The sequence below is a fragment of the Eublepharis macularius genome, chromosome 10, assembly GCF_028583425.1.
Source record: "Eublepharis macularius isolate TG4126 chromosome 10, MPM_Emac_v1.0, whole genome shotgun sequence".
Lineage (NCBI taxonomy): Eukaryota > Metazoa > Chordata > Lepidosauria > Squamata > Eublepharidae > Eublepharis > Eublepharis macularius.
Window position 1 is genome coordinate 81170196 of NC_072799.1, and position 27881 is coordinate 81198076.

Here is a 27881-nt window from a genome sequence, read left to right on the forward strand (position 1 = left end):
GTAATGAATTCAGACAGGAGGCAGAAGCAGAAAGGGAGGCAAAATGAAGGCAGAGCCTTACCAGCTCCTGGCAACTGTAATATTAGACCAAGCAGGTGTAGAAAATAGACGGGAGGTCCACTGGTTGGTGAGCAACTGACCTATTTTTGGAAGACCACCTATCACCTGTTCTTCACTGCAATTTTTGGAAGGAACACAGGAGACCTTTACCATACTGGGGTATCTGTGAATGGCCAGGAGCTGTGGCCGCCCAATACCAAAACAGCCAAGTATTCCACAGAACGATGCAATGATTACCACGATGGTGCCATGGAAGCAAAAACAGGTGGGCTGGAAACGGCATCACAGGTTGGAAGTAAGTGAAACTGTAAAGAGTCCAGGAGCATCTTTGAGACTAACCAGCTTATTTGTAGCATAAAGCTTTCGAGAACCACAGCACTCTTCGTCAGATGCATCTGACGAACAGACTTAACACGGCTCTGAAGTGAAACTGTGCATCCCAAAGAGACAAATGGCAAGGGTCTGCCTTATCTACGCATTTTTATTCCACCTCTCCAAAAAGAAGACCGTATTATTTCATTTCTGTCCAGCTCACACTAGGCTATTCCTAATGCGGACCATCTGTGTTGGGGAGAAATCGTCTCTTTTGGCACTTTATTTTTTTATTCTCCAGAAAATTTGTGAACTTTATATAATAGACTGAAGTGGATATGCTTCTTCCTGCACTTTTTTTGGTACCCTTTTCCCCATGTGAAATTGAAAAGTGAGCAATGCCAGGCTCTTCTGTGCCCCCCCCCCCCCGCCCTTCTAAGATCATGAAGCTGGGCAGCTCTTTGCTTGCCTTGTTAGATGCCCCATAGCCAAACTAAGTAACCTCACATCTGTAGTGATGATCAAGACTTATCATATCCGTGGTGCTTGTCAAGTCTTCTAATATTTGGTGATATGAAACCAGTGCAGGAAATGCAAACCTCTACCTTACCCCCCCCCCCCCCGCCTCCTACAGAAAATTAAAGAGGAAGAAAAAACCCCACACAAATTGCTAAAACAAGGCACATGCAGCAGGTACAGAAGTGAAATTGCTAAAATAAAAGGGAACAGAATCCGATGTAGTAACTACAAGTAAAAGTGGGAAGGTGCCGATGCAGCTGTGAACTGAAACAAGTTCCTTTCAAAGTTACAGAAATAAACAGGTTACTGAAGAAAACACCTTTCCAAAATATCCGCTTCTTGTCCTTTGACAGTGCATATATATAGTAAAGAGTCCAGTAGCACCTTTAAGACTAACCAACTTTATTGTAGCATAATCTTTTGAGAGCCACAGCTCTCTTTGTCAGATGCAACTTTATTGTAACAAACTTTCAAGAACCACAGCTCTCTTTGTCAGATGCATCGTCTGATGCATCTGACAAATGGTTCTTGAAAGTTTGCGCTACAATAAAGTTGGTTAGTCTTAAAGGTGCTCCTGGACTCTTTACTGTTTTGCTACTACAGACTAACACGGCTAACTCCCCTGGATCTAGAGACTATGAATGGTTATCTCATTATCAGAAGTAACTGAGTTCCTTAACAGAAGCAAACTGATCTCCATATCAGAAGCTACTGTTAGCATCTACTCCGCCCTCCCCTCTCCACCTATATATCTGACCAGTTTCTTCTTGCCCTCCATGCATCTGACAAAGAGAACTGTGATTCTCGAAAGCTTCTGCTACAATAAAGTTGGTTAGTCTTAAAGGTGCTCCTGGACTCCCCTGGATCTAGTGCACATATATGTATTTGTTACATCTGCTTTAGTCACAGAACAACCCTGACAGCTAGGCAGAGAAAAGAGCTTTCAGTTCAGCTTCATAACCGAACAGAGACTTGAGCCTTACAGCTGCACCTGAAGCAGAGTTGCACCATTCTAAGTCCACCAAAGTATATGAGCTTGCAAAAGTGTAACTGTTTAGGACGGCACTGTTGATTACTCAGATCCAAGCTGGGTGCTCTAACCACTGCAAAGCCTTCAAAGACTCATTTATGCTTAAAATAGCGACAACACAGTTCTTTCTAAATTTCAGCTGAAGGTATAACGCTATAAAAAAGTGAATGACTTTTCTTACAAAGCCTTGCCGGGATCCTGAAACGGAAAAATATTGATCAACAACTTCTGAATGTATGGGTGGCAACTTGTTCCGGGTTGCAGGTGGTAGTGGAGAGGACACGCGATCTAAGGCGGTACACCTGGGGGAAAGCAATGTGGATCAGCACAATTATGCATTTTTCAGTTCCTTCACTTACTGCAGGAATTGTTCTCCTTAATCTAAGGTAATACACAAGTGATAGAATATCTATTTCGTCTATTTGCAAGATACAACTCCTGGTGGTCCCCGGCCCGAGGAACATCCGTTTGGCCTCAACCAGGGCCAGGGCTTTTTCTGCCCTGGCCCCAGCCTGGTGGGACACTCTCCCGCTGGAGATCCGGGCCCTGCAGGACCTATTACAGTTCCACAGGGCCTGTAAAACAGAGATGTTCCACCAGGCCTTTGGTTGAGGACCAGCGGGTGTCCCCCCCTTATCCTATCTAAGATCGCTGCCTCTTCTATGACTGCCCTCGGTTATGCGTTTTACCCACAGCTATGACCTACGCAGGTCTTTTATTAGTATCCAAAGTAGCCTATGTATAATGGCGCTGGAGTATTTTAATATAAGTTTTTAAATCTGTTTTTAAAGTTGACTATTAATTTATTGTGTTTTAATGATGATGTGAGCCGCCCTGAGCCCACTCGTGGGGAGAGCGGGATATAAGTAAAATAAAATAAATAAATAAATACTCATATACCATTTGACAATGCACTTGAACGCATCTACTGACTGCTCACAGGGCTAGACCCGCTACTCACACTGGCTATTGACTGTGTATATTTTATTTCCGTCTAATTCTCAGGTAAACCCTTTCAAACATCTAATGATTATATCTCAAGTCATCGGCAATAAGGCGCCAAAGCAGAACTGTATACGCTAGGAGCTAGAAAATAAATATATCTGCTTCAAATCAAATCTGTGTAATTTTGGCCTATGTGTTATTTTGATCTTGTTGATAGATTGTTATGCTGGTTATTTTGTGTCCTGCAACTTGTTGTTGCCCTGTAAGCCACCTGGAGTCTACAGAGATAACGTGGGATATAAATATTCTAAATAAATAAATCATACTTCAGTGCCAGAATGGCTAAATTTGCACCTGATATTATCCTCCTCTGACTTCTAAATTGGTTACCAGGCACTGCAGACATATTTTCACCGTGACAGCTTTCATGATAACACAACGTAACACAAAAATCTCGGTGATTCTCAGAATGCAGAATTCTGCTCCTACTGCCAGTTTTGTGTACTTTTATGATACTGTATCAAAATAGCGGAATAGCCCAGATTAAGCCCCATATCCCTTAGGCTAAGCAGACTGATAAGACATAGTACTAGCAACGAAAGGAAACGATGCCTTACAGTTTTGTGCCCCTAAGGACTTCATCGCTGTAAACATTGGTGGGTTTTGAGCGCAGTGGATCGGGGATGACAGATGGTAGCCTACGATGGCTTGTTGTTTTCCTAGAGGATCCTTGCAACACCCGAGAGGATGAAAGAACACTGCTGTCAGTAATCCGCCCCAGCCGATTTCGCACCGAGTTAACGCTGGTACCAAGAGGCTGTGGCTTGTCTTCATGTTCATTCCTGAAAAGGAGAGGCCACTTCAGAAAGCTGACTGCCGCCTGCTTAGGACTAGTTTACCACTACTCCAAAACAGAATATGATGCACTGATGATATCTTTCAAAGAAAATACAATTTTTGCACAGGCAAAATTACAAAATGTAGCACCATAAAGAATCCATGGAACCATGCGGCAGGATAATTTTTTAAAATAAAATCCTTTGCTGCCAGAGTGAAACATGATTTCGTAAGTCTTTCCAACACTTACTGAGTCTTTTCGGCCAAGCCTGCGTGCCTCTGTTGCAGTGGTTTAGCTTGAATTGTCATGACACCATTTAGATCGCTGTACAAACTGCTGGGAAGGCGATGCAGCTAACAAAAGCAATAGAAGCGACTGTATTAACCTCTTCAGGGTCATGCCAGAAAGACAGAAAATACGTGCAGAATATTTGGAAAAACCCGCACAGCTAAAAAAATAGATTATGCCTAAAAGAATCCCATACAGATTTTGAAGGGAATTCCATCCCACATTAAAAATACGTGTTAAAAAAGTGTTCATATTAACATTTTTGAAGAGCAGGAATTCATTTAGTAACTGATGTTTAAAGAATACTTCCCTGTTTAAAGAATTATCCACATGTACATTGTTTAATGGTTGAGGCATTTTTACAAATAAATATTCTAAGATTTTACTGACCTCTCTGAAGTCCAGTATGCACATTATTTTTATAATGTAGTTCCCCTCTGGTTGACTACAGGCTGCATGATGAGAGTTACCTGGATCTCAGAGGTGCTTCCCACACATGGCAGCAGATAGGACAGTGGTGCTTGCATTGAGGTGCCTCTGGGACCAGGGCAACATACCTGTGATTTTAGTGTAGTGTTGTACAGTGGTTAGAGTGCTGGACCAGTAGCTGGGAGACCCAGGTTCAAATTCCCACTCTGTCGTGGAACCTTGCTAGGTTACCTTGGGCCAGTCACTCACACTCTGCCTACTCTACCCCACAGGGTTGTTGTGACGATTAAACAGAAGAGACGAGAATGATGTAAGCTGCGATGGGGTCTCCAATGGGGAGAAAAGCAGGGTATAAATGAAGTAAACCATCTAATTGCCCACTACATAGGGTGGGTGGAAAGGCAACAAATATGTTGCTATCGGTTGCTTTAAGTATGTGCTCCTATGTACTACCTGTTGTTTTAAGTATGACCCTATTGTGTAGTTCTGTTGTCTACTGCGAGTTCTAGAATTGCTGATGCTCTGTTTCAGCATTTCTACAACTCTGTCTTGGATTTTTGCTACTCTTATGTCTTTATAAACTTGCATTTATTTATCCTAGGGCATTGTTTATCGAAATGTCCTTGATATTGACTGTACTAATATCACACTATGTAATCCGCCTTGAGTGTCAATGAGAAAGGCAAACTATTAATGACATAAATCAAATAAATATAAATGTTGTAAACATAAATAAAGACATCAAACAAACACCTATTTTTGTTGTACTTTATGAAAACAACTGTATTTTAGATGTCATAAAGGTTTTAGCTGCAGAGGAGTTAGCCGTGTTAGTCTGAACCTGCGAAAGCGGGGAGGGCGGAATATAAATATAATAATAATAAATTAAAATCAAAAAGAGTCCAGTAGCACCTTTAAGACTAACCAACTTTATTGTAGCATAAGCTTTCGAGAATCACAGTTCGCTTCGTCAGATGCATCGGACAAAGAGAGTGGTGGTTCTCAAAAGCTTAAGCTACAATAAAGTTGGTTAGTCTTAAAGATTTTAGCAACATTTATGGGAGTTATTTCTCCTTAACTTTTTAACCAATCTCTGTACAAAAGTATGATCTATAGAAGGTCTTCTCTTGCCCATCAAGCAATACTAGTTTTTAATACATTGTATGTAATTTCGTTAAGACCCTGTAGAATGCCATGCCATGTCAGCTGCGTGAACATATCTAATGAATTCCCAACTAAACCAGTAAAAGCTTCCATTAGGTTGGGGAATTCACCAACAGAGCAAACTGATTTAGCAACAAACTCAAAAGGAGTATGCAGGCTGTGGAAGGGATGCAGAGGGAAATCAAATGCTGTTCTTTCTTAAATATGGGCTTCTGCAAGACCAGATGCAATTCTTACGGACCCTCCACTTCTCCCCACCCAATCCTAGTTACACTGGAGGGAGTATGATTTGCCTTACTCACATTTTAGAGCCAAGCTACAAGGGACGAATGACACTTGAACGGCAAGTGAACAGACTCAAGTGTATTCCTCCCTGTTCACTTGTGCTCCACTTGATCACGTAGTGAGGGCCAAGCTACAAGTGACGAATGACAGTTGAATGGCAAGTGAACAGGCTCACGTGTATTCCTCCCTGTTCACTTGCGCTCCACTTGATCACATAATGAGGGCCAAGCTACAAGTGAAGAATGACACTTGAACGACAAGTGAACAGAGTCACGTGTATTCCTCCATTCACTTGCGCTTCACTTGCACTCCACTATGTGATCAAGTAGAGCGCAAGTGAAGCGCAAGTAAGCAGGGAGGAATACACGTGAGTCTGTTCACTTGCTGTTCAAGTGTCATTTGTCACTTGTAGCTTGGCCCTCAGCCTCATCAGTGCCAGCATATCTAAGAGGAACAGGAAAGAGTTGTTGCTCTGCTGGCTCTAGCACTTTTCCCTCCAGGAAACGAGAGTATCCCTCCAGACACTCTGGGCCAGCAGGGAGGGATGCCTGCAGTAAAGCTGATAATGTTTGGTAAGAAAATTCATTTTGCTTCAATTTGTGATGAGGAGATTTTGGAGCAGAAGAAATCTCAGTTTGCTCGAAAAAAGACTAAGCATTTCTTTGTGTCCCTGAAAGCTTTCAGAAGAACACAAAATCTTTTTTTAAAAAAAAATTTCACCAGGTATTTTTCCCATTGGGAAATAACAAATCAACCCAGCGCCTCAAGGCGCCTCTTTGCTGTGCTATCAACCTCTTTGTCATGACTTAGAAGGAAGGAATTAATCTGAACATGAGATAATCCATTGTCTTGACTATTCTGAAAAAGCTCTGTGGAAACGGGACAACGGCTGGATTCCTGTCATAGTCACAGATGGACTGGATCGCCTTCAAGTCACTCTTGGGCCCTTTGGATTATTTCTTACATAGCAGGATTTTGTTAATGGTTTTTGAAATTAAGTTATGAATGGATTCACTGGCACTAACACTTTAAATAAAGTAAAAATTCCCTGCTACAGTTGGGATATTTATAGAAGCTTGAGGTTTTCTGTTATTTAGCACTGATTTGTATCTGTCTATTTTCTATTGTAAATGAGATCTGTGGAACTGAGTATTGTGACTAATGAAATTATTGTACAAAAATCATACATATTTATTTAAAACAAATATATTTATTCCTCCTTGCACTTTACTAAACACACACACACACACACACACACACACACACACACACACACACACACAGCATTAATTATTTCTGACAATTCCTTGACTGCTTGCAGTTAGCTTTCATGGTTGCCTGTTAATCATATGCTGCCAACCACTGGCTTCAGTCCTGGATTCTACAAGCTTGCTAAACCATTAAGGGTGTGCGTACATGTACGACTAAGCTCACTTAAAATACAGAGCATCGCATAGTTTTGCTTCCCTGTCAGAGCAGAGGCTAAGTGGAATCAGAGTTTTGTTTGCCTTGTGTATCTGTGTGTTTGTGTGCACGTAATGAAAACACACATGTAGACGCATGTTTTACAAAAAATATCCATTAACCTGTCGGTAAACCTAAATCCTGAAAAGGAAAGGCCAGCTGAGAACTGCTTTGTATCTCAGAAGTACCTAAGTAGAGAGACAGGGAGAAGCAGCTGACGAACTCAAGAAGACGGGGAATGTGAGAGATATAAGGACACAAGTAGCTGTCTACTGCTGGCGAAAACAGCTGGACTTTATAGGCTGAACTACATATTCTGAATTTATTTACCTGTGATGGGACAAAGTGAAAGCCAAAAGATGATCCTCGAGAGTCTAACCCTCTTGATGGGGGTACGCTTGACACATCTATTGTAACACGAGATACCGGCAGATGAGGCAATTTGTTCCCACTTGCTTTCAGTTTCTCCATCTGTTTGTCATTCTCTAGACCATCATTTTAAAAAATGAATCAGACATATATATGAATTAGCAGTGATGTGCAACATTACAGGACCAGACTAAAAGTAACTCTGACTCCTGGTAAACCAAATCCAGCCTCAGGATTTCATGTTCCCTTTTCCACCTCACCTCCAGAACAATTTCTCTCTCTCTCACTTCCCAGTTTTAACTGTGATTTTGTTTTGCATATGCACCAGTACAAACCAGAGCTAATTCAAGCCACAGTCGCCAGCCTTATATCTGCACTGGACCACAAACATACAGAAGCAAGGCCTGAGTGATTCAGAAGGATATTTTAGCAAAGACTAACTGTTTATTTCTCAACCACAATTAGAATGGTCTGAATTTCGGGTCACATACAGAAATTAAGTAATAGCTTTAAGAATACTTCTAGAACTGTTTTTTCCATAAACATTCCAATTACCTGCAATAGATGATTCCCAGTTTTTTCTTATGAGTTCTTCTAGTACTTTAATTATGCTCTTCCAGACTTGATCAAATATCTCCGCAGTGACGGTCTCTTTGATACAGGCGTTGGGGGAAACAGGAGGAATGCCATTCTTAGTCCTCTTTTGAATAAGCTGAGATTTCTTTTGTTCCAAACTCTCATCATCACTAATTCAAGAAAATTATATCTTTATTAACAAACATTATCCGTTTTTATTAATAAACTGCCTATTGGATCTGTGATTGAACTGCTGTTTAAAAGCAGGTTTCCTAAGTGCAGCAACATCAGAGAGCTGGGAGAGAAAGTTAACTAGTGTGTCCGGAGCAGGCTCCTCCTGCCCCGGACTGGGCGCGCACGCCGGCCTCCCTGCCGCCCGCGGAGCTCCCCCCCCACCTGCGAAGCTCCCCTCCCCACCCACGGAACTCCCCTCCCCAATCCCGCGCACCCCCCACACACCCCCCCACACCCCTCGGGGACCCCCTACCTGCGGGGAGCATGGACGGGGCGCACGGCGAGCCGGGCCGAAACAAGGAAGCGCTCACCTGCGCCGCCGCCCCTGTCAGCAGAGCCGCACGGGCCGGCATGGACGGCCGCCGCGCCGAGGGAAGCCGCTCCGACGAGGGGAAGGGCTGCGGCCCAGGAAACGCCGAGGCGGCCGCCCGCACCGTCCGGGTCGGAGGCGCAGGAGTGGGCCTGGCCGGCAGCGGGGCGAGGGGGCGGGACGGAGAGCCAGCCACGCCATCCCCTGACTGGCTGGACGGCTCCTGGGAGGGCTCGCCGGTGTGAGCCACGGGCAGGGATTGGCGCAGGGCCAGCACCGGCGAGCCATCAACGGGGAAGAGGAGACAGCTGGCGGGACAAGGAAGAAGTGAGGAGGGAGGATGATGGACGGGCACGGTGACCAAAGGGAAGGGGGGGGAAACCGAGGGAGAGCAGAGGGTGGAGGTGGCACGCACAGGGATTGGTGACGGGTCCAGAGGCGGGGAGGAGAGCCGCTATAAAGGGGGAGGTCCCGATGACGCCGAGGAGGAGGAGTAGCTGACTGAGAGGTGGCACAGAGAGAGGGAAGGAGAAGTTCTCGGAGACAGCTAGCTGGAGACAGAGGCTGCTGGAGCAGCCACGGTCCCAGCCCAGTCTGAGGCAGAGGGAACTCACCCCTCCCCCTGGAGGCAAAGGAAGGGACGGCGGAGCACGAGGAGGGTGCGGTTGGGGGCGGGGCGGGGCCTCACAAACTGGTGGAGAAAGCAGGCACCGGCGGACCCGTGAGGCACCCGCTTCCGCACCTACCCACCCCCGCAGGCTGGAGCAGCTCCCGTACCCTTATACGCCCGGCAGTGCTGCAGAAGCCGAGCGGAGAGACACCCCCGGCCAGCCCTGCCATGGATCTCACCCAGTTCGGGCAGTGGCTCACGGAGCATCAGGGCCAGCTGCTGAAGGAGGTGGCCCAGCAGCAGCTGGATGCCCAGGCCGCTCTCGCCCGCCAGCAGCAAGACGCTCAGGCGGCCCTGATCCGGGGACTCCAACAGACCCTGGCCCAGGCAGGGGCCGGTGCCGGCGGGGGCGGGGGAGGCGCCAACCCCCGCCCGCCCTTTCACCTGGCCAAGTTAGGGCCAGAAGACGACGTAGATGCCTTTTTGGAGGCCTTTGAACGCACGGCGGAGGCGGCAGGCTGGCCGCAGGCCCAGTGGGCCTTCATCATTGGCCCTTACTTGACCGGAGAGGCCCAAGCCGCCCTGAAGGCCCTCCCCAAGGCCGAGAGTGCCGACTACGTCAAACTCAAAGAGGCGGTCCTCGACCGCTATGAGATAACGCCGGAAACCTACCGCCAGAGGTTTCGGGCCATCACCTTCCAAAAGTCAGACCGCCCCCGCACGCTGGTAACCGCCCTCCAAGATACGGCGTACCGATGGCTAAGGCCCACCACAGACGAGGGGCGGAGGATTGTGGACCAGGTGGTCCTCGAGCAGCTGCTGCAGGTGATTCCCGCCCGAGCCAGAAACTGGGTGGCCTACAATAAGCCCGGCACCCTGAAGGAGGCCACCACCCTCTGGGAAAACGTGATGGCCGTGGAGGCTCGAGACCCCCCGAAGGCAGAAGCTCGTCTGGGTGGCGAAGGGGGCCAAGGTCCCGGCGGGAGGGGTGGCCGGGCCCGGTCCGGGCCTCGCCCACCCACCCCGCTCAACGCCGGTCGGCCAGCCGCCGGGCCTCCCCAGGGACCTCGGTGGACCTTCCCTCCGCCCACCACCCCACCTACCAAGCCGGCCGGAGCGAGCCGGGACCCCAGCGACAAGGGGCCCTGCTTCACCTGTGGGCAGCGCGGACACTGGAAGAGGGAGTGCCCCCTTATGGAGTGCGACTTGGGTTGGGACACCGCCCTGCCAACCACCGCCCGGTCCTCTAGGCCGCCACCCATGCTGATCTTGGTGTCACTGGCCGGGAGGCGATTGACCGCCTTGCTTGATAGCGGGAGTTCGGTGTCTATGGTCAGGACCCATCTCCTGCCGCCCGACCTGCCCGTAGTCCGCCAAGCCACCATTGCCTGCGTGCATCACCACGTCGAGGAGTGCCCAGTGGTCCAGGTGCCCGTGACCTACCGTGGCCAAACCCTTGAGACGCACTTGGCTCGAGTGAACGCCCTGCCCTACCCCGTCCTCTTGGGGAGGGACGCCCCCCACTTCCGGCTAGCCATGCGGACCGCCCTTCCCCCGGAGCCGGTGGACGGCGATGAGACACTGGCCGGAGCGTCGGTGAGCGACCCATCGGAACCAGACGAGGGAGAGGGGGCAGAAGGGGCCTCGATGCAGCTACTCCAGGGATGGAATAGGGAGCCACGGTTTGCCACTGCCCAGACGGAAGACCCCTCGTTGGAGAGCTTGCGACGGGCGACCGCAGTAAGTAACGGGCGAGTCTTAGATCCCCGCCGAGCCAACCGGTGGCCACGGGTCATCCAGGAGGGGGGCCGTTGGTATCGCCTGGTGAAGGAGAGAGGCAGAGAGATCCGTCAACTCCTAGTCCCCACCGCCTTCCGACCGGAGGTCTTGAAGGCCGCCCACGACCACCCGTGGGCCGGGCACCAGGGAGCCCGGGGCACGACCGCCCGGATCGAGGCCCACTTCTTCTGGCCAGGCTTAGTTAAGGAGGCCAAGCGCTATTGCCAAGCCTGCCCCCTGTGCCAGCGGCTGGTCGGCCGCCGTCCCGCCAGGGCCCCCTTGGCTCCCCTGCCGGTCATCGAGGAACCCTTCTCCCGGGTGGCCATGGACTTCGTAGGACCTTTACCCCGCACCCCCCGCGGGGCACGCTACCTCCTGGTCCTGATGGACTATGCCACACGGTACCCGGAGGCCGTCCCTCTCCGCGACATGAAGGCCCCAGGGGTAGCCCGGGCGCTGGTAAGGTTCTTTGCACAGGTGGGGCTACCCAGGGAACTGCTGTCGGATTGTGGGAAACCCTTCACGGCCCAGATCACCCGACACCTATGCCGAACGCTGCACGTCCGACAGATCTTCACTAGCATCTACCACCCCCAGACCGACGGCCTGGTGGAGAGGTTCAACCAGACCCTGAAGACCATGCTCCATAAGATGGCCCACGACCGGCCCAAGCAGTGGGACCTGTATGTTGACCCCCTACTGTTCGCAGTACGCGAGACACCCCAGGCCTCCACGGGATTCGCCCCCTTTGAGCTCCTGTATGGCCGGCGCCCCCGCGGGATACTGGGGCTGGTGGAGGAACAATGGGCCCCCCCGACCGCCTCGGAGGCCCGCCCGGTCCCCACATACGTGCAGGAGCTCCGAGCGCGCCTCGAGGCCTGTCGGGCCGAGGCCCGGCAGAGGCTCCAGGCAGCCCAACAATCCCAGAAGGCTTATTACGACCGGGGAACAGCGGCCCGAAGGTTCCAGGTCGGAGAAAAGGTCTTGGTCCACCACCGAGTCATGGGGCCGGGCCCGGGGGACCCCTGGCGAGGTCCCTATCGCATTACCAAGGTTCGGGGGCCTTGGTCCTACGAGGTCCAGTGCGGCGCGACGCCCCGGCAGCGGAAACGCCTCCATGTTAATGACTTGAAAGCCTGGCACGAGGCAGAGCCCCTTCAGTGCAACCTGTCCCCCGAACCTCTCGAGCTCCCAGCCGGGGAGCTGCCTTGGACCCCAGCCGGACCCCCGGATGAGGAACCGGTCCTTGACCCCGCGCTCACGGGGGACCAGCGGGCCCAAGTGCGGCAGGTGCTCCAGGAGAACCCGGGCCTTTTCTCTCGGCAGCCGGGGCAGACCACGGTGATCACCCATTCCATCTCCACCCCGCCAGGGCAGGTGGCCCGTGCGCCCTGGAGGCCACTACCTCTGAAGCGCTGGGAAATCGTGGCCCGGGAGGTAGACGACATGCTCCGCCTCGGGGTGATAGAGCCGTCCCGCAGCGCCTGGCGGAGTCCTATTGTGCTAGTGGGCAAGCCAGATGGCTCTGTCCGCTTCTGCGTGGACTACCGCCAGGTCAATGCGATCGCAAGTTTTGACGCCTACCCTATGCCGCGGGCCGACGTGCTGGTAGATCAGCTGGGAACCGCCCAGTACCTATCTGCCCTGGACCTCACAAAGGGGTACTGGCAGATCCCCATGGTTCCAGAAGACCGGGAGAAGACAGCCTTCGCCACCCCACAGGGGTTATTCCAGTTCCGAGTCATGCCATTCGGTCTCCATGGGGCCGCAGCGACCTTCCAGCGGCTCGTCGACCACGTGTTGGCCCATTGCCAGGGATTCGCCCGTGCCTATATTGACGACATCATCATATTCAGCCCCGATTGGTCGTCCCACCTCCGGCACCTGGACACGGTGTTGAAGGCGTTGGCGGCAGCAGGCTTGCGAGCCAACCCGAGCAAGAGCCGGATCGGGTTCCGGGAGCTCACCTACCTCGGGTACCAAGTGGGGCATGGGGTGCTCCGCCCAGTGCCCGACAAGGTGACCACGCTAGAACAAAGCCCGCGACCCCGGACCAAGCGCCAGATGAGGCGCTTCCTGGGGCTGGTTGGCTACTACAGCAAATTCATCCCCCATTTTGCCAGCCAAGCCAGCCCCCTTTCCGACTGCCTGCGGAAGGACCAGCCCTCCACAATCCAATGGCGCCCCGAACGAGTACAAGCCTTCGAGGCTCTGCGCAAAGCCTTGTCCGCGGCCCCCGTCCTCAGGAACCCCGACTTCAACCGACCCTTCCTCGTCCAAACGGACGCATCGGACGTGGGGCTTGGAGCAGTCCTGTCCCAAGAAGTAGAGGGCCAAGAACATCCAGTGTTGTTCATCAGTAGGAAGCTGCAACCAGCCGAGGTCAAATACGCCACGGTGGAGAAGGAGGCCCTGGCGGTGAAGTGGGCCGTGGGGGCCCTCCAATTCTACCTCTCCAACAACCCCTTCACCCTGGTCACGGACCACGCTCCCCTGCTCTGGATGGCCCGCATGAAGGACCATAACCCACGGATCCTCAGATGGTATCTCTCTCTGCTCCCTTTCAGCTTCCAACTACGGCACCGGCCAGGGCGTCTCCATCTGAATGCGGATTACATGTCGCGGGTCCACGAGGAGACAGCGGACCAGGAGGCGCCCAACCCCAGGGAGGGGGTGTGTCCGGAGCAGGCTCCTCCTGCCCCGGACTGGGCGCGCACGCCGGCCTCCCTGCCGCCCGCGGAGCTCCCCCCCACCTGCGAAGCTCCCCTCCCCACCCACGGAACTCCCCTCCCCAATCCCGCGCACCCCCCACACACCCCCCACACCCCTCGGGGACCCCCTACCTGCGGGGAGCATGGACGGGGCGCACGGCGAGCCGGGCCGAAACAAGGAAGCGCTCACCCGCGCCGCCGCCCCTGTCAGCAGAGCCGCACGGGCCGGCATGGACGGCCGCCGCGCCGAGGGAAGCCGCTCCGACGAGGGGAAGGGCTGCGGCCCAGGAAACGCCGAGGCGGCCGCCCGCACCGTCCGGGTCGGAGGCGCAGGAGTGGGCCTGGCCGGCAGCGGGGCGAGGGGGCGGGACGGAGAGCCAGCCACGCCATCCCCTGACTGGCTGGACGGCTCCTGGGAGGGCTCGCCGGTGTGAGCCACGGGCAGGGATTGGCGCAGGGCCAGCACCGGCGAGCCATCAACGGGGAAGAGGAGACAGCTGGCGGGACAAGGAAGAAGTGAGGAGGGAGGATGATGGACGGGCACGGTGACCAAAGGGAAGGGGGGGGGAAACCGAGGGAGAGCAGAGGGTGGAGGTGGCACGCACAGGGATTGGTGACGGGTCCAGAGGCGGGGAGGAGAGCCGCTATAAAGGGGGAGGTCCCGATGACGCCGAGGAGGAGGAGTAGCTGACTGAGAGGTGGCACAGAGAGAGGGAAGGAGAAGTTCTCGGAGACAGCTAGCTGGAGACAGAGGCTGCTGGAGCAGCCACGGTCCCAGCCCAGTCTGAGGCAGAGGGAACTCACCCCTCCCCCTGGAGGCAAAGGAAGGGACGGCGGAGCACGAGGAGGGTGCGGTTGGGGGCGGGGCGGGGCCTCACATAGTGTCTGGAATGGAGAGCTTGAATGGAAGGCCACTCCCTCCTCTCTGATTCGTCAGTTAGAACCAAGCTGAAGGCAGTCGGTTGATTTTCTGACAGGATTGTTCAGAGAGTGTGTGAGAATCTGACAGGGAAGGTCAGACAGGTTCCTCTCTGGAGTATGGGAAGATAAATCTTTTGTCTTAACTGTAACATTACTGTTCTGTGGAAGAATTTTATTTAGGAATTCAAAGTATAAATGTTAGCATAAGTTGAAGCCCATTTTACACATACATGAGAGAACTGGAATTATGTTTTGGCAAACGATTGGGTAGTGGGTTGAGACTCCCTTTCAAACCAAAAGAAGGAGGGTTATATCTTCTGAATGGAGTTCAGCTCTGAGGAGAACTCCACGTCTGTTGTGAAGAAAAAACATTTTTAATCTAACTCCAGGAAACCTAATCTGTCATAGGAAACTTTGTGAAGAATCACTGTTGCTGTAACTAACAGTACAATCCTAAGGAGAGTTGCGTCAATTTAAGTCCATTGAAATCAGGGCCAGCGTGCCCACTGAGGCAGGTCTGGGCCCCGCCTTGAGTGCTGAGGCACCAAAGGGGGCGCCGGATGGGGCGCCGGCCGCAGGGGCGCGTGCCACGGAGCTGGCGACGGCAGCACTGGCTGCTGAGTGGGAGGGAGGGGAAGTGGCCCGCGTGCTGCCCCGGCCGCCTACCAAGTCTGGCCTACAGGTGCTGCAGTCTGCCAGCCCTCCCACCCCGTGCTGCTGCCACTGCCAACACCCCCCCCCAGCTGGCCGCAGCAGCTGTGGGCCAGGCACAGCAGGCATCCAGGCTGGCGTGCAGAACAACGGAGCGGGAGGGCTGGGAAGACACACGTGCACCTCCCCAGCCATCCGCTGCGTCCAACTGGGAGTGCGAGCCGCCTCCCCTCACCATCCCAGCTGCCTGCCTCAACAATGGGGCTGGCTTGCTGCGTAATGATGTCACACGCAGTGATGTCATCACGCAGTCTGGGGTGCACGCACTCACTCTGGGCAAAAATTATAACTGCTTATCAGGGTGGAACAAATAGACTTTCAAAAAGTAATTGCCTCTCATTGGAAGGCTCCCAATTGCCAGAGATAAAGGAGTTGTACATGTGCCTGTGGGACTATATAATTTTTAACAAAATAGCAGATGTTAGGAGGTCATACGAGTATCTTACGTCAGAACCAAATTTCCTAAATAAATGGTACTCGGTACTGGAAAAACTTTTAAAGAACGAAGCTTCTCCGTATTCCTTCCACAATCATCGTTACTTCAATTACATTTTGTTAACTTAACGATTAAGATTTGTATACGGAAGTATGGTAATATGCCCTGTAAGATAGCCATTTTGTTTCTATTGGTGTTTTAAATAAATAATTTTTTAAAAAACTCAAATAATAACACGCTACTTGGGGCTGCTCAGGCAATGTAGAACTGTATTTTGGCGGGAAAATCTACATCACACTGGGGAGTGAAGGGGAGGGACATCATATTGTCCTAATGGATTTGCCTAAAACTGAGCAACTATTTCATATTTAAATCCTACTGAGACGTAGCAATCCTTCAGACATTACCTTGTTATACTTACATCCAAGTATTTTACTTGTATGAGCCTGTAGAACTGTATGAGCATGGCAAATATTTTTCTGCAAATGTTTTTCTGTCTACATGTATCATAGAAACTGACTTCAACTCCTTTACATCGATACACACAGTGGCCTTGCAATAAACACAGGGCTTTTTTTCAAGGGGAACGGAGTTCCGGAACCTCTTGAAAATGGTCACATGGCTGGTGGCCCCGCCCCCTGATCTCCAGACAGAGGGGAGTTGAGATTGCCCTCCGTGCTGCTCAGCGGCGCATAGGGCAATCTCAACTCCCCTCTGTCTGGAGATCAGGGGGCGGGGCCACCAGCCATGTGACCATTTTCTCCGAGGGCAGCCCACTGAGTTCCACCACCTCTTTTCCCAGAAAAAGCCCTGAATAAACAAAACAGCTTGTACAGAGAAGCTTGACTTTTTCCTAAACATATCACAATTGTTTTTCATTAAATTCCTTTTGAAAAGTGAGTACTTACAGTTCCTTGTTGTCAAATGCAAGATACTCTTCGATTTTGCCCTCCGCATCATAGATTTCTTCTTCCAGAAATGAATATACAGATGACTCAGCTACAGGAATCCCTGGTATATCAGAGTGGAATGCCTTGTGTGCTGGAGAAGCTGCCGGGATCAGTTTAGAGCCCGAAATGCATAGCCTAAATACATTTTAACAGATACAAGAAAAAACTGCCATATCAGACGTGAATGAGATGTTGTTCAGAATGAGCAACTTACGTTGTGATTTGTGACCCAAAAGGAAGAATGACAAAGTAATGAAGCCTGTTCTTTCCTCTCTATTAGTGTACTCTGAATGGTGAATACCTTAATTTACTTGCCTCTCTTGCCACATATACCTTTTACAGTTGCTCCAAGAGGATGAGTCATAACTTTGCCAGCTCTAAGAGTCTGGGGGGAAGAGACTTATAGGTGCAACACTCCTAAGCATCAACATACACTGGATAGTAATCGAGGAGTACTGAGCAGACAACAGGTGGAGAGACACCAAGGGGAAGTACCAAAAGATTGTGGGAGCTATTCCAGCTTTTCTCTATCTGATAGTAGGGGAGGTTTGTGACATTTAGTTCTCCAGCCTCACAAGGTTTGCTTGAACATCTGCCAAATCAGTGGCTACAACCCCACTTTGGAATACAAAATTCCATGCCCAGCAGCACCTGAGAAATTCGTTTAGCCACAGAATGTGGTCTTCTCAGTTGAGCTGCCTAATCACTCTCACCAGGCTGTAAAGTATTACTAACATTCGATATCCCAGCTGCCCCTTCATTATTAATTTGTCAGAAAGACTTTCCTAAAATCACAAGGAATGCTCCCAACACAGGTTTTTATGAACACAATACAATCTCCACTTTTCAACTGGAAAACACCACACCTCATTAGCTCCCCAGCTGAAGATAAGCACCTGAAGGGAGGACTGGTCAGCGCTTCACACTATGACCTGGGCCGATTCCAGATGGCCAGAAATTGCGGTTTTTCTGCGGAAATAATCGCTTATCGGCCACGCGTTCACTTTCGTCTCCATCCGCTTTGTCTCGTAGCGTGCCGTGCCGTCCTGCTTCCGGATGTTCACACGGCCAACTGAGGTACCCGGGATTGGTTGTTTCCTCCCCGTCACAGTTGACGTTGGGGGCCTTCATTGGTTCGCATTTCGGTTTTTTTAAAAAATTTTTTTATGTGTTTTGTGCAAATGCGCAAATGTGCAAGTATGCGAATATGCATTGACTTTTGTGCGCTTTTGTGCGTTTGTGCACATTTGCGCAGTTCGATGTGCACAAATGTGCGACTGCGCAAATGGCGCCCGGTTTTAAAAAAAAAATTAAGGGAATATTGTTGCCAGCTGGCCAGCAAAGGAAGAAGGGAAAGGGGAGGGCCTCTCCGCGGCGATGAAGCATCCAGAAGTGTGCAAACCCGCAATACTGCGTTCACACCGTCCGCTTATAGAGCGCAACTGAGCGCCATGGACCACAGGTAAGCTGGGACGGGAAATTGCGGGTTTTTACGAGTGAGGTTGCTGAAAAAGCGAAAGCACTCGCTCTATTTGTGCCCATCTGGAATCGGCCCTGATCAACTGGAACGACCGTCCTGCTTGCTCAGAGACCAACGCAGAAACTAAGGCAGAGAGCTCTCCTCTTAATGATGCTCTGGAGGAGGATTTAATAAATTCTTTGACTGCTCTCCCAGCTTCAGAGCAGACGGTAATCCCCAACAGATTGGAACAATTGAGGTCTAGACTTTTGGAAATGAAAGAGGGATGACCATTATGAATGCCTCAGACCTCCTCCGCAGAGTGGTAGGTACTAAGGTGGTTCTGATAAAGCCAGCTGTAGCCCAACCTTCCTTTGATTTATGGAGGCACCTGTCACGTATGCCGCCCATATACCTGCCATGAATGTGTATGAGTTCAGCCTCTAGATTCTGAAAGTGTAGGAAGTTCTTTATTGCTCCATGTCAGTGGATTATCTTACAAATGTTACAAATGTTTACTTTCTCTTTCTCACTCGCAGAGCCAGTGTCCTTGACAGCCAGCCGAAAATGGCTCATAGGGCGCTCCTTCTGAGAACCAAAGATAAGTTCATTTTTTCACTGTCTGCTCTAAAACAACGTCTCAATACACACTTTCCCTTGGCGGAAAGAGTCCCTATATCTAACACTGCTAGCCCCATATACGTCACTTCTGCCAATTTCAACTGTCGATGCACCTTGTACTGAATGGATCTCTAATAAAGTTACTTCAACTGGAACACCTGCATGTCAACTGTGGAGAACTTGGGGACCTAACTGCCAGGGACTGACATTTTGGCAGAAGTCCTATTTTCCTCTGGGACTGGAACCACGAACGAGACCACTTGCACAATGGTGAGTTATTCGACCATGGGGAAACCCCAATGACCCAGGGGACCTAACAACCTACCATAAAGACCCTGCCAGACGGTGTGGGCTCGGCACTGCGGAGGCAGCACTGACACAAGCTAGGATCCCTACCAGGGTTACAGGAGTGGAATTACCCAGGGAACAAGTGATTCACCTGGAAGCAGGGCTTGTAGACAGTGTGCTTCCCTCTCCCAAAGAATACATCTATACCCATCCCCCAATAGAGGTGAGGGTAATGAGGTGATACCTAACCGTTTCCTCTGAGCTGGGAATAATAGAGACTCTGGCTCAGAATGTAGTTGTTAAATCCCCTGATCCACATCAGGTGTCTTCCCTCAAAAACAGCTGCAGTCTTCAGGAGGAGCTGGATGGAACAGAGAGGTCCATTTGACAATTACACCTGCTGTCTTGGAACCTCTGAGGGTGAGGGAATAAACTCCATGGCCCTGAATTTTTCTCATGCCTGTATTAGTTTGATATACGATGTCTGCAGGAAACATGGGCCAATTCCAGACGGCCCTCCGCCCGCCGAAACGTCGCGCGTCGTTGTGCGGAAAACGCGAAATATCGCGTTTTCTCATGCGAGTTTTGCGCAATGTCGCACAAAACTCGCGCGAGAAAACGCGATATTTTGCATTTGACGCGCGACGTTTCGGCAGGGGGAGGGCCATGGTCCAATCCCCCTGCTCTTCAGAGTTACCGTGCCACTGCAGTAACAGCTGTCAAAACTTGTGTCGAGGGATGAGGAAGCGGAAGTCTAGTACTGTTCGTATCTGCCGATCTTAATGTTGATGTACAGACCCTGAAAGGTGGGCCTCGGGATTATATGCTGGTCCTATTGACCCAAGGCCAAAATATTGGTTCTCTCCTTTGTATTAATGTTTACATTCCACTTAAACTCTTAAAACCCCAAAGCACAGAAAATGTTTGGGATATTCTGTCCATTACTCTTGACACTCTAGTTCTATGATTTCCCAACTCTCACTTCATGCTATGCTTAAAAGACATAAATTCTTCACCTGTAGTAGAAAAACCAACCCTCTTCTTTTCAATTTGGATATATATGTCTTGTATAGAGTAGTATAGTTTGTTCTGTCAGCTAAGAAAATCTGGGTTCGAGCTGTGCTTAACAGTTGACACTCTTTCACGTGAGTATAACAAAGGTACTAATGTGCTTTAATGTACTTTTATGTGCTTTTCACATGATAGTTTTATCGTTTATCATTCATGTTTTGCTTACATGTTTTATTTGCTGAACTGTGATGGCCTTTGGCTGCCTGCAATAAACATTATTCTGATTCACTAGGATAGATGCCCAATGGACATCCGGCCCTGATTCTCAAAACTCTGCACCCAACATGTTATTTAACCAAGAATATATATACTTTCTATTAATACTTCATCTACAAGAAACACTATTTATTTTTCCACATCAGCCTCATTGTTTCAGTAATAATAATAAATTCTGTACCATTACTTTTATAAACTGCCCATATTTACTGTTTATCAGAACTACTGTAGCATAGTGGTTAAATAGTTGGGCTGCAAATAAGGACTCTGCTAGTTCGAATCCCACTACTGCCATGAGCTCTGCAGGTGGCCTTGGGTAAGCCACTTTTCTCAGCCCCACCTCCCCAAATGCATGGTGGGGGAATAATAATAACACTGACTTTGTTCACCGCTCTAATCTGTCCAGAAGGGTGATAGATAAACACAGTTGTTATTATAATAATTATTAATTAACTAACTACTTCTTTCTATGTTCCTTAAGGAATCTCCAGATTATCATCTGTCTATCAGTACTATTAACTTTTGATTACTTGTACAATATTAGGAGAAATGAGTTGCTTCACTATGCATTTGTTCACTGCACTACATTTCATACTTCTATGCTTAAAACTCAGGGCTTTTTTTCAGCAGGAACGCAGTGGAATGGAGTTCTGAAACCTCTTGAAAATGGTCACATGGTTGGTGGCCCCGCCCCCTGATCTCCAGACAGAGGGGAGTTAAGATTGCTCTCCGTGCCTCTCAGCGGCGCGGAGGACAATCTCAACTCCCCTCTGTCTGGAGATCAGGGGGTGGGGCCACCAGTCATGTGACCATTTTCTCCAAGGGCAACCCACTGATTTCCACCACCTCTTTTCCCAGAAAAAAGCCCTGTTAAAACTTATGTCACTTCCAAGCATAATAAGGATTAAGCAACAGTTCAAATCAAAAGGTCAACCTACTCTTTCATACCGCTGGTCATTTCACTCAAGCTAGGTAAGGATTTGGAACATACAGAGTTGGCATTTCTTCTCTGGTAATGCTGAAAGCCCTCCTCGTTAGGAAGAAGGAGCTGCTTTCCCAAGACCCTGCAAAAGACGCAATTAAGGATTAATGATGGGATATATGCAGATCAGGGCTTTTTTTCTGGGAAAAGAGGTGGTGGAACTCAGTGGGTTGCCCTCGGAGAAAATGGTCACATGGCTGGTGGCCCCACCCCCTGATCTCCAGACAGAGGGGAGTTTAGATGGCCCTCCGCGCCGCTCAGCGGCGCGGAGGGCAATCTCAACTCCCCTCTGTCTGGAGATCAGGGGGCGGGGCCACCAGCCATGTGACCATTTTCAAGAGGTGCCGGAACTCCGTCCCACCGTGTTCCAGCTGAAAAAAAGCCCTGATGCAGACATATATATATTAACACGCAGCAACACAGAATTATTTCTTTATTTAGAAATGTTTATTGCGGCCTCTCCAGGGAATCTGCCCAAGGTAGATACAAGCCAAGAATTTGAATGCTGGAATTCAATTGGTTGACTAGGATTTTTACTGGAATTCAGTTCAGTGACTATGATGCTCACTGTCTCAGTCCATGAACAAACAAGCAAGCTACCTACATGTTTGAGGGTAAATACCTTTAGAAAGTAACAGTCCACACAACAAAATAGGTAAAATAATCAAGTCATATACAGACTTACCTCAAGTGAAGGGATCGGTTGGTCCAATCTTTACATTCTGCCTTTAGACTCTCAGTTTGGGTACTCACTTTGCCTTCAAACAGCATTTCATCCACATCCCAAAACAACTGATGCACTCTTTGGGTGTTAGCATTATCCAATTCCTAAGGATTTTAAGATTAAGAGCGTCATATAACATTTTTTTTTTACACTTAAATTTAATCCGGAGTGTCTCTTATCAGGAGCGAAATGGGATGCAGATCAGCCCCAATGGACAATGACTATTACAGCAACTCTGTTAGCAGCAGCAAAAATTTCCATAGCCTTTTGCTGGAAAGCCTCTACTGCCCCGAACATACAGATGTGGCATACACAATTATGGGAGCAGTCTGTCTTAGCAAGACTTACTTTTAATTTGAACCAGAAAACATCAACTAAAACCCTCTCTAATTTCAAGAAAATTTGGTCGCCAATTTTAACTTATCTTTCTGAACAGAAAGAGATCCCAAAGGAATTATATCATAGTTATGTTTAGTATATGTCGTTACACACTGTATAGTTAATTGACACATTCTCAATTTACATCCATCGTTCCTATGTTTCTAATTTTAATAAGATCTATGTATCTACTGCTGTTTTAAGTGATATTAATATATAACATTTCTATATATAATTGAATCGTAAAAACGCCCAAGCTATTCCACACAAGCAATATTTTACTCAAGGAAAGGCATAATCATAATCAACCACTGCACCTCCCTTTTACCCGTTTCATAAGCAGTACCAAATACATGTGGAGCGTTCACACAGATCAGGCTTCAAGAATTCAAAATATAATTAAGTTTCATGAAAGAAAAATAAAGAAAATACACATGGTCCGGTCAGGCAAGTATACAAAGTAAAAAAACACAGTCTGTTAAGCCCTAAACTTATCCTAAATGATGTTTAATTAGGATAGGCTAGTAATTCTTCAAGTTGCAGTCCATCCCCTTCTGAGGTCAGCCCTGATCTTTCTGCCCCCAAAGAAAGATAATATGCTCTAGCCTTTTGCCCGTCCCAGTCTCTATCTCTTTATGTGTGACATTTTAGCAAGGTGTAAGCTGGTAAACTATTTGTTCAAACTTTGGCAACTGCTTTTTGCATATCTAAGTGCTGGTGCTTAGGAGAGAGGTGATTCATCTCTGACAGTTTTCCCCTTTGCCAGCTATCAGCTTGTAGTTGGGGCCCAACTCATGGGCTGAATTATTAGGGTGAATTTAAAGTGGGAGGTATTTCTCCCCACCATTTATGAGAACCACCTGACCTCTAGGAACAATGTTTTACACAGCAAAGGGGTCTGCAATCAAGTAGGAAACATTCTGTGATAGGAGGTCTGCTTGCAACCCTTTGGATCCCGCTCCAAATGACTAATAAAGAGAGAAAAATAGAATAATCAATGCCATCAAAAGCTGAAGACAAGTCAAGTAAAAATTAGAAAACATTACCATGTAATTTATGAGCCAGGAACTGGTGTAACAGAATGACAAGACCAAACCAGACTGAAAGGGATAGAAAGAATCAGCAGAAAGAAAACTGAGACATTGCATGAGAACAAGACATTAAAAAATTTCAAAGGGAAATTTCACATAGGATGAAAGTTATAGAGAAAACAACAGTAAAACAAGAAAAGTTAAATGCCAGAAGAGAGTGAAACGTTAAGAAGATGCAATAGAAAGGAAGAATAGAAGGAATGATAGATTTTAATAAAAAGAGAGAAAATGATGCTCACAAACAGCTGGTTGAGAGGAAAAAAACAAATTTAGGAAATGGAAACAAAAAATATATTCCTAGCTACAAAGTGGGTTGTTGAAAATAAAGGAAATCTATACTTTACAGAAATTAACCGTTTATCAGAAAAATACTTATACAATAGTTCTTTTATGGTCAAAAGCGATACAAGAATGGAACTGGCAACTGTACAATTGGAAACAGTATTGATAATGTCAGTTGATGGTGTCCATGTTATATAGATGGCATATGACACCAAAAAAAATAGCCAATATGTGTAAAGACATGTCAAACAAATGTTGGAAATGTAAACAACATGAAGGTTCTTTTTACCATATGTGGTGGACATGCGAGAAAGCTAAATCTTTTTGGACTAAGATATATGAGAAAATGTTGCTAATTCTGAAGGGCAATTTGACTAAAAGCCCGGAGCTATTACTGTTAGGATTAAATATGGAAAAGATTAATATAAGAGACAGAATATTGCTATTTTATATGACAGTGGCAGCAAGAACATTATATGCACAATACTGGAAGCAAGAGAAACTACCGGGAACTGATGAATGGATACAAAAACTGTTATACATGGCAGAGATGGACAAATTGATGAGGAAATTAAAAGAGCAAGACTTAAAGGAATTTCAAGAAGACTGGCAGAAACTGAAAGACTATCTAGAAAATGAACTGGATGTAAGAGGAAAATTTTTGATTTTTGAGATTTGTTAAAAAAAGATAGACATGTAGAGGCTTTACCTTGAAGAGATGAGATACTAAAATAGAGTTAAGGATAAGAAATAGAATGGTTTTAGTGCTGTTGGAAGTCGATATAAGAAAAGGGAGGGGGTGGGGACATATAACAATTACTTAAGGGAAGGAAAAACTGGAATTTACGAATGTACATATATATTGACCTATCCAATAAAAAAATGTGTGTGGGGGGGAAGAGACGAGCTAATAAGAATGGAGGTCAGATGGAACAAGAAGATCAAATGTTCCCCCCTCCTGTTTGCCCACCCCTTTGTGTATCATTGGCAGGGATGGGGTGTAAGGTCGCTGTCTGGGGGTGGTTTTAATTCTGTGGTTTTATTGAAGTTTTTAATGTTGTAATCTACTCTGAGCCCACTTGTGGGGAGGTCGGGATAGAAGTTTAACAAATGAATAAATAAATCTTGATGATAATGCTGGAGAGAGCAGAGTAGCAGCAGAATCCAGAGAAGACTAATGTGAGAAGAGGGAAATGTATATTTATTTACTAAAAAGGTAAAGGTAATCCCTTGTGCAAACACCAAGTCATTACTGACCCATGGGGGGATGTCACATCATGACTTTTTTGGGCAGACTTTTTACTGGGTGGTTTGCCATTGCCTTCCCCAGTCATCTACACTTTACCCCCAGGAAACTGGGTACTCGTTTTACTGACCTCGGAAGGATGGAAGGCTGAGTCAACCTTGAGCCGGCTACCTGAACCCAGTTTCCGCCAGGATTGAACTTAGGTCATGAGCAGAGCTTGGGCTGCAGTACTGCAGCTTACCAGTCTGCACCACGGGGCTCCTCCACTCTGCGCCACAAGGCATAGATCAAGATGGCTAGCCGTGTTTGTCTGTTTGTAGCAGTAGAAAAGAGCAAGAGTCCAGTAGCACCTATGAGACTAACAAAATTTACGGTAGGGTATGAGCTTTCCTGAGCCACAGATCACTTCTTCAGATACCCTACCACAAATTTTGTCGGTTTCATAGGTGCTACTGGACTCATGCTCTTTTCTATAAACACAAAAATAAGTCTTAAGGAGTGGAAGAAAGAGAATGTTTAAAAGAGAAGATAATAATAACACAGAAGAAAAGAAGATACCTGAGATATCTACACTAAATATTTTATTAGAATTTACCCAATAGTGGAAAATGGTGGCTCCTGATCTGGTTAAATCCCCAAAGCTGATCAGTAATAAAGAGTCCAGAAGCACCTTTAAGACTAACCAATTTTATTGTAGCATTTGATGCAACTGATGAAGAGAGGTGTGGTTCTTGAAAGCTTATGCATCTGACGAAGAAAGCGGTGGTTCTCAAAAGCTTATGCATCTGACGAAGAGAGCGGTGGTTCTCGAAAACTTATGCTATAATAAAGTTGTTTAGTCTTAAAGGTGCTACTGGACTCTTTACTATTTTGCAAATACAGGCTAACACAGCTGACGCCTCCAGATATATGACCAAAGCTATCAGACTTCTCAATAAATATAGCTGAGATCATGGTGTAAATGCACATGTAAGGCAGAGATCTAAAATGTTTTAGAGTTTTTCAGAAAAGGCAAAAAATAATTAACAATAATTGATGACATACATCATCCCTCCAGGAGTAAACTGAGCTTCTTTCAGTAGATGGACCAGTAGCATAACTCCGAATCCCTGACCAGGAACGATTCAAGTCAGTGGGTGTTGTTTGCCCGCTAGATGAGAGTGACGACACGGAAACACTGTGGGCAGAAATGAAATAAAAAATGTAATCTTTCGCACAACGCAGTGCAACATCTCGGGCTGCACCTTCCCGCAGTAGCCTGAAATGCCCTCTGAAATCCTGCTTCTGGAACATCTGGCTGAACGAGAAGTGGTTCCAGCAAAGCCATACTTCCGAGATCTGTTTTTTTGATGTCTGGGAATTCTCTAATTGTCTCTCCGATAATGCTAAGAGTTGTATGGTTTTAGTAGGTTGTACATGTAGCTTATTCTCCTATTGTTAGCCTTTCTATATTGAGTAGTTATCAATGTTGACCCCATGTTGTACAATAAATTTTAATAACCAAAGTCCTGCTTCTGGGAGAGATTCTGGGGGGGGGTTGCATTTGTGACTCTTCTAGGAAGGGTGAGCCATGAAGGCTGCCCCCCAAGGACACGGTCTTTGTTTCTATGGAAACACTGCCCAGGATCCAAACCAACATCACTCTGCTTTTATAATGACTCTTGCAACACTATAGCACATATATTGAGGCTTGGTGGTGGTGAAGAATGCCCTCAAGTCATAGATGACTTATGGCAACCGCTGATAGGGTTTTGATGACAAGACACTAACAGAGGTGGCTTGCCATTGCCTCCCTCTGCAACCCTGGTCTTTGTTGGAGGTCTTCCATCCAATTACTAATCAAAGTTGCTTAGCTTCTGAGATCTGATGAGATCAGGCTCACCTGGGCTATCCAACTCAGGGTGTAAACGAAACCCTGCCCTCAAGTCATAGATGAATTACGGTGGCCCCTGGTGGGGTTTTCATTTCAAGAGAGGTGGTTTGTCATTGCCTGCCTCTACGACCTTGATCTTTGTGGGAGGTCTCTCAGCCAATTACTAACCGAGGTCAACCCTGCTTAGCTTCTGAGATCTGATGAGATCAGGCTCACCTGGGCTATCCAGGTCAGGGCATATTGAGGCTTAAGACCCCACAATTCAATAGTAAGATCTGCAATTCCTTATTTTTTGGGGAATATGAAAAGAAGCTGATTGATACTGGTGGGAAAAGATAAGTGAACAATTAACAGCACCATTTAAATATATAATGGTCTAACAATACTTCAAGTACCGTTTCTCCTGCTCAGTGAATATATCTTAGAGCCAAGCTACACTTTAGGATGGTCAATGTCAGAACAGACACAAAATAAAAAATCAGAGTTGTGTTCAAAAAGCTGACTTGGAAAAGATCACATTTTCTGAAGAGAAGAAGCTGGGGGGGGGGGGGGCTTGAGACTTTCCAAAGTTAGCCTCTTTCCACATAAACATTTTTATATCTTGGTAATTTCAAAAGGCTAGCTAGGTGAAGCCTGGTTCATTTATTTATTAATTTATTATTTATGTCATTTATAGTCCACCTTTATCATTGAAACTCAAGGCAGATTA

At 47.8% G+C, this 27881-nt stretch overlaps 1 protein-coding gene across 1 annotated transcript in view; it reads right to left on the bottom strand.

The window, feature by feature from the left end:
• The window catches only part of FAM149A (family with sequence similarity 149 member A), a 37559-nt gene that overhangs the window by 4827 nt on the left and 4851 nt on the right, over positions 1–27881 (bottom strand). Inside the window, exons 3-11 of the mRNA XM_054990507.1 lie at positions 26344–26476; positions 22264–22406; positions 21535–21660; positions 16900–17076; positions 8259–8449; positions 7665–7819; positions 3954–4057; positions 3484–3708; positions 2103–2223 (exon numbers count right to left, since the gene is read on the bottom strand). Coding sequence (XP_054846482.1) covers positions 2103–2223; positions 3484–3708; positions 3954–4057; positions 7665–7819; positions 8259–8449; positions 16900–17076; positions 21535–21660; positions 22264–22406; positions 26344–26476 — 1375 coding nt within the window. The remainder of the gene's footprint in view (positions 1–2102; positions 2224–3483; positions 3709–3953; positions 4058–7664; positions 7820–8258; positions 8450–16899; positions 17077–21534; positions 21661–22263; positions 22407–26343; positions 26477–27881) is intronic.